The 9,245-nt window shown below is 49.0% G+C and overlaps 1 protein-coding gene across 1 annotated transcript; it reads left to right on the top strand.

The window, feature by feature from the left end:
* Window positions 1-1,300: 1,300 nt before the first annotated feature.
* On the top strand, window positions 1,301-8,597 carry LOC135328577 (olfactory receptor 5AP2-like). The gene is made up of 2 exons (XM_064513457.1): window positions 1,301-2,194; window positions 8,559-8,597. Exons 1-2 carry the CDS (start codon window positions 1,301-1,303, stop codon window positions 8,595-8,597), a joined length of 933 nt encoding a protein of 310 aa, XP_064369527.1.
* Window positions 8,598-9,245: the final 648 nt, after the last annotated feature.

Here is a 9,245-nt window from a genome sequence, read left to right as displayed (position 1 = left end):
GAGTCATGTTTCACTCTCTTCTCTTGCTACAGTAAACAGCCCGGTGCGGAGCCCTGGAGGCTTGTTCCCAGGACAGCACGCTGGGCCATATTTACCTCTCGATCACCCAGAGGCTCAGCAGCTGGGGTCCGGAAGGGAGTGCATCTTTCTTCATATCAGGCAAGTTACATCTCCACAGCTTCTCTGCACATGAATTATGCCTACCTGCAGATGTTCTCTGCTTCCTTTGGGATAAAATCTTGTCTCCCACCATTCGATAGTGGTGAATGCACAGGGGGGACTTGTATGCCATGACAAAGCAGAGCCTCAGCTTCCTTTGGGCAAGGGGCTTTCTTGTTCGTCTCCTCTTTTACACCTATTTTCAGACTCCTTCAGAAATGAGCTCTACCAAAGTAGGTTTTCTTCACCATAAGACAAAGCAATAGCTCGTACAGATTGCTTTTCTTTTATTGAGACAACTAATGCAAGGACTGATTTAGGCGAGTACTAAACCAGGGTAAGTCTTACTTTGTTATAGAGAAATGTAACATTTAAAATGATCATCGCAATAAGAATAGAGTCATTAACAAAGCAGCCTTTGGAATGAGTATGTTTTAAAATTAACGCAGTTTTCAAGCAAGCATCTTAACATAATGCCTGTATTTTCCAGAGTGCTTCGGTATGCTGGAGCTCATGAAGATACAAACCATGAATTTATCCATGTGACATTTATCCATTGTAAATGGTATTCAACTACTTGCTAAATGTGATTTTCAGACAGGAATAATAATTGGAAGCCAAGTGAAAATGTTTGAAAGTTCTCAAAATTGTAAAGCTGAACTGTATTTTCTATTTTGAGGTTTGCTGACTTATAGATTTCACTGGATTGCCTTGTAAATAATATCGTATTTTCTGTAGATCTTGTTAGTTTCATTCCGTAAGAGTTCTTTTTCAGTTCTTCCGTGAATACAACCAGTGGAAATTCAAAATTTCTTTCAAACTGAAAGTGACAAAAATCTGATATTGTTCCTTAAATTCAAAAACACAAATGCTAGAAATAATGCCTATTTTTAACTCTCCAGACATAGAAACAAATGTGACATTTGTATTGCTTCAACACATTCTGCACTCTTTTTTAAGCATCTCAGCTGAAAGACAAAAAACATATACATATTGGATTGAGAAAATATCGTAGCAGAATATATCAAAATGCAGCAATTAAATTGATGATTGATTGGAGCAAAACCTTGCCCCAAACTGAAACTACTTTTTATCTTTTTGACGTTTTTCTTCCTTTTGCCTCAACAGGTAACATTTGGCCATGGGACAAAATCACACATACAACAAATTCATCCTCTTGGGAATTACAGATAGGCCATTTGCACAGATCCCTCTCTTTGGGTTGTTTTTCCTGATTTATACTGTCACTTTGGCGGGGAACATTGGGATTATGGTCCTGGTGTGGACTGATCCCAGACTCCATACCCCTATGTACTTCTTCCTCACCCATTTGTCATTTACTGATGCCTGCTATTCCACAGTGGTCACCCCCAAGATGCTAGTAGATCTGCTACTAGAGAATAAAACCATTTCTTTCGCTGGATGTGTGACACAGTTCTATGGCTTTGCTTTCTTTGCCACTGCTGAATGTTACCTCCTTGCTGTGATGGCCTATGACCGATATGTTGCTATCTGCAACCCATTGCTTTATGTGATGATCATCTCCCAGCAAGTCCGCACGCAGCTGGTAGCAGCTTCTTACCTCATTGGGTTTCTCAGTGCTGTGATATACACAGGCTGCACATTTGGGGGCTCTTTCTGTGGACCTAACCTGATCGACCACTTCTTCTGTGACTCCAGCCCCGTGCTAAAGCTTGCTTGCTCTGACACCCACCGCAATGAAATGGTGATCCTTGTACTTTTTGTTACAAATGTGGTAGGCACAAATGTGATTGTTTTGCTCTCCTACAGCTGTATCCTCTCCACTGTCCTGAGGATGCGCTCTGCACAGAACAGGTCCAGAGCCTTCAGCACATGTGCCTCCCATTTGATGGCTGTTTCCTTATACTATGGGACAGGCTTCTTTATGTACCTACAACCCAGCTCCAGCCACACCAGTCTAGACAAGGTGGTATCTGTGTTTTACACACTGGTGACCCCCATGCTCAACCCCCCATTATACAGCCTGAGGAACAGAGAGGTGAAGGATGCTCTTGCGAAGTGCAGGAGAAAGATTTTAAACTGCAGTCAACATAAAAGTATTATATCAGCTAATAAGTGAGCAACTTATCCTTTGTGAAGGTATAAACGAATTTGATTTTTCCTTAATCTTTACTGCTTTATGTAGGTTCTTCCATAGCTTCAACACAGACGTGAATTGCGGTATTGAACCCTGAGACATGGGCCCCACAATAACATCTTCCACAGAGGAAAACCAGGAGGAATGGGACCCTCGAACTTCATTCAATTTTGAAGTCACTAGGCTGTAGGAAAAAAATGATTTTGAATTATTAGAGGCCTCTCTTTCTCACAGGAAATACAAATCACAGTTCTACTGATTTATACATTTTTCACTGAGAAATGTTTTTTTCTTTTCTTGCTGTGAAATTATTCATGGACTACAAGTAAGTAAACTGTCAGCATTTCTTAGATAGACAACTCACCTCTGAAATGGGCAAGGCATACTAAATCCCTTCCTCTGCTGAGGATACTTGAATCGACCAAGACACTTGAATTTTATCACATTTTCTGGGCTGTAGGTAGGCAGGGACTGTCCCCTCCATAGACAAAACATCAGTAAAGTAGGGATTGGTATAGATGTCTTTTCTTTTTACAAACACATTAACCATCGAACTAAAAAATTCAGATTGTCTCTGTGTACCCCAGTGAGCATTAGAAGATGTCTCATGCAAAACTTCACATGTGACATGAAGGAATCGAATAAGGCTCAGAGTGGAATGCTGAAGACCATTAGAGTTTAGGTATTTTATTTTCCTAAGAGCTGCAAAATAACTAGTCATATGCATTTTTATCCTAGTTACAACAGGGATATGGATGCAGGATCCTATTGCTCGAGGAAGTTCTGTAATCACAGTAAATTGGTAGGACTCCTCTACTTTCTTTGTAGCTATTCTTTTACTTGATAGCAAATATGTCAGTTTTTGCTTTAAGGAAACAAGTGCAATTCATCTTACAGCAAGGACAGTCTTGAAGCATTAACAATATTAGCTAGGAGAATATAAGATGATGTACCTTCTCAGACCGCTGTTAGACCATTTTGATCTCATCTCTAATCCCCAATAAAATCCCCCCACTGTCACATGTGAGTGAATTTGAGAGTTGAGTTTGGGGCGGGGGAGGAGGGAGAATCTGGAAAAGTAAGTATTCACATTGGAAGAAAGTTGATGCCAAGATATGACAACAAATGCTTATGAGAGTATGGTCACGGCCTCCTGCTGTGGAAACTCCATCAGTCCTCATATAACCTCTTTCACCCTGGGATCCCTTTGCTTTGCACTGCCTATCACATTGCTCTGAAGGGAAATTGATAACTCGTGAAGACTACTCATCTCAGTGAGGAACATCTGTTTCTAGCATTGGCATGGAAATCTTTCTTGACGTCAAAACCTGCACGTTTGATGGGAGTGCTGAAAATGGGTGCTATTCAGAGTTGATCTAGCCAAAGAAAAAGCATTATAGGATGGAAGGAGGGCCTCTACAATATCTGTAAATATTCCTGCAGAAAGGCAGTAAGGCCTTAATGCCTGCCTCTTCCATCTCCTACCTACTTTCACGTGCTTTCCACAAATTTGACATTTTTCAATCATTAAAGGATGCAACCATGTCAAGTGAGAAAACTCATAGGCAATTTGTAGCTCAAGAGTATTCTGAGTGCTCTGACACTGATCTTGCTGGGGAGACAATCAGATGGAGAGCAGCTTGGCAGAAAAGGACCTGGGGGTCCTGGTGGGCACCAGTCCAACATGAACCAGCAAGGTGCTCTTGCAGCAAAGGCGGCCACCAGCCTCCTGGGCTGCATTAGGAAAAGCCTTGTCAGCACATCAATAGAGGTGATCCTTCCCCTCTACTCAGCACTGGGGAGGCCGCATCTGGAGTGCTGGGGCTGCTTCTGGGCTCTCCAGTACGGGAGGAACATGGACATACTGGAGCAAGCCCAGTGAATGGCCACAAGGGTGATTAAGGGACTGGAGCATCTGATATGAGGAGAGACCAAGAGAGCTGGCACTGTTTAGCCTGGAGAAGGCTCGGGGGGATCAATGTGCCTGATTGCCCCTCAATACCTGACGGAGGGAGGTAAAGAAGGTTGGACATGACTATCATGAATTTATTATTTTGCATGTTATGTGAGTTCTGAAATGCAGTACAACTGGGATTGAAAATGGACTTTAAAATTTCCTTACTGGCAAAGTAAGATAAGAAGGAGTAAGCATCAGAAAGAACCCTCAGAAATAGCTTTTTGGCAGTCCTCTCCTGGCTATATTCTGATATCTCACTTCCATATAGAATATATGCAGAGTTAAAGAAAAGTAGAGTACGTTTGTTTCTAACCTAAAAAGTGAGAAAAGTGGTGGAAGCCAGAATCCCTAGTTATATCTTTGAATATCAGAGGGAATCCCTTCCCAGGATACACGCTCATCATCCATCTTCCATTCAACGAAAAATCTAAGTCAAGCCTGAGTAACAAAAAATGAAGGATGCTGAACCTTGCCATAGCTGCCTGGGGTTAAGGATGATTTCTGCAGGAGAGTGGCCAGCCATTCCTCTAACGGGGTGTTTTCCTGTGAGGGAAATAGAGTTGCCATCTAGAGATGGGCGCCAGTGTCCCACATGCAAATGTCCAGCTCATGCCTTTGTATGCCATGGAAACCAAATGGTATATTTCACTTTAAAAGGAAGCATCTATCCTGTTTTCATAGTGGAAAGACAATCTGGAGCACATCTCCATGTGTGTCAACATGTGTGCCTCCCATGTAACAGCTGTTTCCTTACTCTGTGGGACAATCTTCTTTATATAGCTAAAACCCAGCTCCAGCCACTACGGTCTAGACAAGGTGGCCTCTGTGTTTTACACGCTGGTGACCCCCCTGCTGAGTCCCCTCATCTGCAGCCTGAGGAACAAAGAGCTGAGAGAGGCTTTTATGAGAGAAGCAAAGGAATTGCTCTGTTTTCATCCTCATCCAAGTGGAAGGCCTGAAGCTGTAATGAGCATGTAGTTGCTCTTTGGTCTCAAGGAAACAGAATTTGTAATAAAGTTTAAATTTGAATTTACCATCCTAAATCCTAGTAGCTTTTTTCCTAGTCTCAAGCTGATGCAATGGTAGTGGGAAAATAAGCTCATGGGATACACAGTGTACTTTGTCATATTCTTTTCTTTCTATTAGTAAGATAGAATTGTGGTGGCGGTGGGGGGGAATCAGTGTTATTTTTTTTAATTTGAAATACTATGTTTTAATTCTAAATCAGCTCTAGGTGACCCTGCTGGAGCAGGGGGGCTGCACTAGATGTCCTGCAGAGGTGCTTTCCAACCTCCACCCTTCTGTGGTTCTGTGTTCCCCACATACCAGGCTCCTAGCAGGCCCTGACAGGTTGTGTCTCCCCACCCATACCCACATACCAGGGTTCTGGGAGGCCCTGGGAGGCTCTCTTCAACCATATCCTGCTACTGGGGTCCTAGTGTGCTGTCCCCCCACCCATACCCAGATACCAGGCTTCTGGGGTGCCCTCTGGGACTGTATCCCCCCCTGTACCCTGGTGCCGGAGTGTCCCAGGGCCTGTGTCCCTCCATAGCCACATGCCCAGGACCCCAAGCACGGTGGGGCTGTAGCAGGAAAAGGGTGACCCCCATGGCCAGGGCAAAGGGAATGCAGGGGCGGCAGCTGAGGTATGAGTTGGGCAAGAGCAGACACATGATGGCCACCGAGGCCATGCCCAGCGTCCGTGGGAGCCGCGAGCAAGAGTCAGCTGAGGCGAGGGAGGCCCAGTCCCACCCGGAGCATTGCCCCCCAATACCGCCCTGCCACAAGGGCCCCAGGGCCCCACTCCCCCTCCTGCCACCCCGGTGTGGCTGGGTGGCTGGAGCCCCGCACATGGCACAGACCCAGCCTGGCTTGACCCTACACTGGCAGCCCCCGCACTGCCCTGCAGGCTCCCCGTGGCTGGCAGGGGTTGCCCTGCCCCAGGCGGGCAGGACACACGCGGCCCACGCTCTGGAGGCCCTGTGCCCCCCATGCCACCTCTCCAGGACGCTGCTATGGGCTGTGCTGCCCAGTGCCCGCAGTGCGTCTGGTGCCCCCACGCAGGGGCCATCCAGGCCCCCAGGGCTGTACAAAACGAGGAACAAACACGCTCCTAGGGCTAAATGCGCTGCCTGAGGAGAGCCCACCGGGTGTGCCCAGCCCCAGTGTGACCTCGCAGCCACCACTGTGACCCATGGCGGGGCCCGCTGTGAGGTCAGGGCCAGCCGCCCCTCGGCAGCTGGAAGCAGCCTGTGGCGGCCTTGCAGCTCTCTGCTCTTGAGGGTCGGGTCGGTGCCTTGCCGGGTGCCAGCCAACCTCCTGGGCCTGAAGGGGACGAGCTGAGCTGAGAGCTTGGCCTCCCACAGCAATGGCAAGGGGGAGAGCTCCTCGTGGAAGGGTGCGGAAGGCACCGACAGCCTCCTCTGGCAGCAGAACTGCCAGCGACACGGCGGAGGATGCTGCAGGGCCCGGGCGGTGCCTGGAGAATCGGTACGAGGCCGCTTTCTTCTCCCTGGGTGTCTGGCTGGGTTGGCAGCGCAGATGCAGCCTAATGCGGGGTGCATTTTGGAGGGGCCAGGCAGCAGCACGACACCTCGCAGATGTGTCTGGACAGCAGGCTCTGGCAGAGGAGCCAAACAAGGCTCCTGCTCTTCCCGTTGTGTGGAAAACACCCCCTCAGAAAGGATCCTGGGAATCTCCAGGGAAAGCATGCCTCCTTCCTCAGCCAAAGAGAAAGCAAGCACACCACAGAGACTGCCAGAAAGCTGTTTTCCCTTGCGGGATCTGTTTATTTCCCTGGATTATGGAAACTCCTTTTCCAGAGGTGCTCTTGGAGGACTTTCTTCCCAGAAGAGCTGCCCGCCATGTGGAATAGGGCTGACAGAGACCATGTGCCTTTTGGGGGTTGGTCTTTCAGCTTTCTGCCAGCAGCAGTAGACTGCCAAACTTGCTTCTCTGCAGCCTGTAGAGGAAAATGCACCTGGGAAGAGGTTTGCCCCAGACTTGGAGCATTCATAACAACAAGGCTCCTCCCTCTTTTTCAGGCAAGAGATCACCCTGCGCAAGAGAAGGCTCTTGAAAATCCTCCTCTTGTTGATCCCAGTTGCTCTTGGTGAGTTCTTATGAGCAGACAGCTGTCAGCGGTAGCACCAACAGGCTGGATGTCAACTCTCAGGGTGAGGGAGAGGCACTGGGGTGCCTTCCAATTTCCCGTTTCAGGGATTCAGGGTGCTCCTGAGGTGCTCTCTGCAAGTGGAGCCCACCCTGCCTAAGAACTGATATCGTTGCACGCAGCGTTAGGAAGTAGGACCCTCTTGGACAGAAGTCCTGCCTATTTTGCAGCTTGCCCTTTTGGGTGGTCTCTGTAGAAACTCCCATGGCCCAAGTGCTTCTTGAGGATGTCCAAATCAAAGGAAGATTGGTGGTCTCCCTGCCAGGCAGACAGACAGAGAGAGAGAGGGAGAGGGAGAAAAGGCTTTGCAACTGTCTCTTGTGGAAATGAGTTCCAGGTGGTGAGCCCATCCAAGGGATGCCAGCTCTGCATTGCTCCTCACTGTGCTGCTCCAGTATCCCAACACTGCTCAGAGATGTGTTGTGCTGTGGAAAGCAGAGGGAAGGACAGGCAGCCAGGGTCAGACCTAGGCATCACTTTGGAAGCAGAGCCCAGCTGAGCTGGGGCTTCTCAGAAGGGCAGTGCAGGTGGCATGATGGAGAAGTAGCTCTTAGAAGGCCCATGGAGCCTGGTTTTGGTGCTCACTGGAGCAGTAAGGGGAAATGGGGAGGAGCTCTGGGGCACCAAGCAGGCCTGGAGATGACGACTGTGTAGACCCCTGAGGCCTGGGGTAATAAGGGCTCCCAGCTGGAGTTGCGTCCTCTCTCTGCATCAGGTCCTGTTGCCACCCCAGTCTGAGAGGAGACAACGTGACCACAGGGATTTTTAGAAGTCCTAGTAAAATAACTGTATTTATTTTGGTGATGTGAATTACAGCTGGTGTTTACTGTGTGGTGTTGCTGCCAGCACGGACAAGGCAAGTGACACAGGTGAGTGACTGTTGTTGTGGGACAGGAAAGTCCTGCAAAGGAGCACTGCTGGTGGTGCTTGGATGGCTCCCTGACTCGGCCGGTTCCATGCAGACTGAGCCACAGAAGCAGCAACTTAGGCCGTGTCTTCCCAGAAAAGCCCCTTCTGGGAAGCCCCGGCGGTTCTGGGAGTGCATATTCATCCTAACGGAAAGCCTTTGTCTTTCAGGAGCTGCTAGGGCTGTCTGCAGCAGAACTGGAGTCTCTGCGGTAAGAGACAGTTCCACTGGTTCTGTGGAGCAGCGTCAGCTGACCGCCTGCTCTTTGCACTCACTTGCATGAGGACCAGGGCTCATATCTTTCCCTTGTGTCTTTCCTTTTGCTAAACCTGGCGGTGCCGGGAAGCACTTGTAAAGCAGGGAAAGAAAAGGGGACCCAAGCCCACGTGTCTCTTCTCCTCCCCGAGCTTGAAGGCTCCCAGCAGGGGCTGGGCAGCTCTCTGACAGGATCTCCTTTCCTGTTGTCTTCAGGAACTCACTTGCTCTGCTGAGGGAGCAAGCCCAAGAGATGCAGCTTCTGACGGAGCAGGTGGCTCACCTGAGTGTGGAGATGTACGATGCGAAGAAGGTGATCCTGCATCTGATGGGAGAAGGCTTGGACGAGCAGGACCCCGGGAAGGCACTTTCCGGGGTGGTTGGTGGGACTTTCTTGGTCACCCCAGGCATCCATCCCTTGCCAGGAACTTGCTGGTTGAGCTTCTCCTCTATAAAGCCCCTTCTCCAGGCCACCTTTAGCCAGGCCACTTCAGGCAGCAGAGGACTCCTGACAGCCTTCTCTTGGCTCTGTGCCTACTCTTCGCCTCTGGTAGCTCTGGCCTGATCCCTGAAGCAGTGATGAGACACAGGAACACTCGCGGGAGCAGCCAGCGCTGGCAGAGTCTGAGTCTGCCCTGGAGAGCTGGCGGGTGGAGACAAGGGTGTGGGGAGTCTG

This window comes from Dromaius novaehollandiae, chromosome 5, assembly GCF_036370855.1.
Source record: "Dromaius novaehollandiae isolate bDroNov1 chromosome 5, bDroNov1.hap1, whole genome shotgun sequence".
Lineage (NCBI taxonomy): Eukaryota > Metazoa > Chordata > Aves > Casuariiformes > Dromaiidae > Dromaius > Dromaius novaehollandiae.
The sequence above is the reverse complement of the archived record's forward strand: the minus strand, read 5'-3'. Positions and strand labels throughout refer to the sequence as shown.

Bases quoted from the DNA above. Each gene is read 5' to 3' on its own strand.
- LOC135328577 (XM_064513457.1), top strand. From the start codon at position 1,301: ATGGGACAAAATCACACATACAACAAATTCATCCTCTTGGGAATTACA. The intron at 2,195-8,558 runs GCGAAGTGCAGG...TCTGTGGAGCAG, and splicing joins GAGAGGTGAAGGATGCTCTT to CGTCAGCTGACCGCCTGCTC.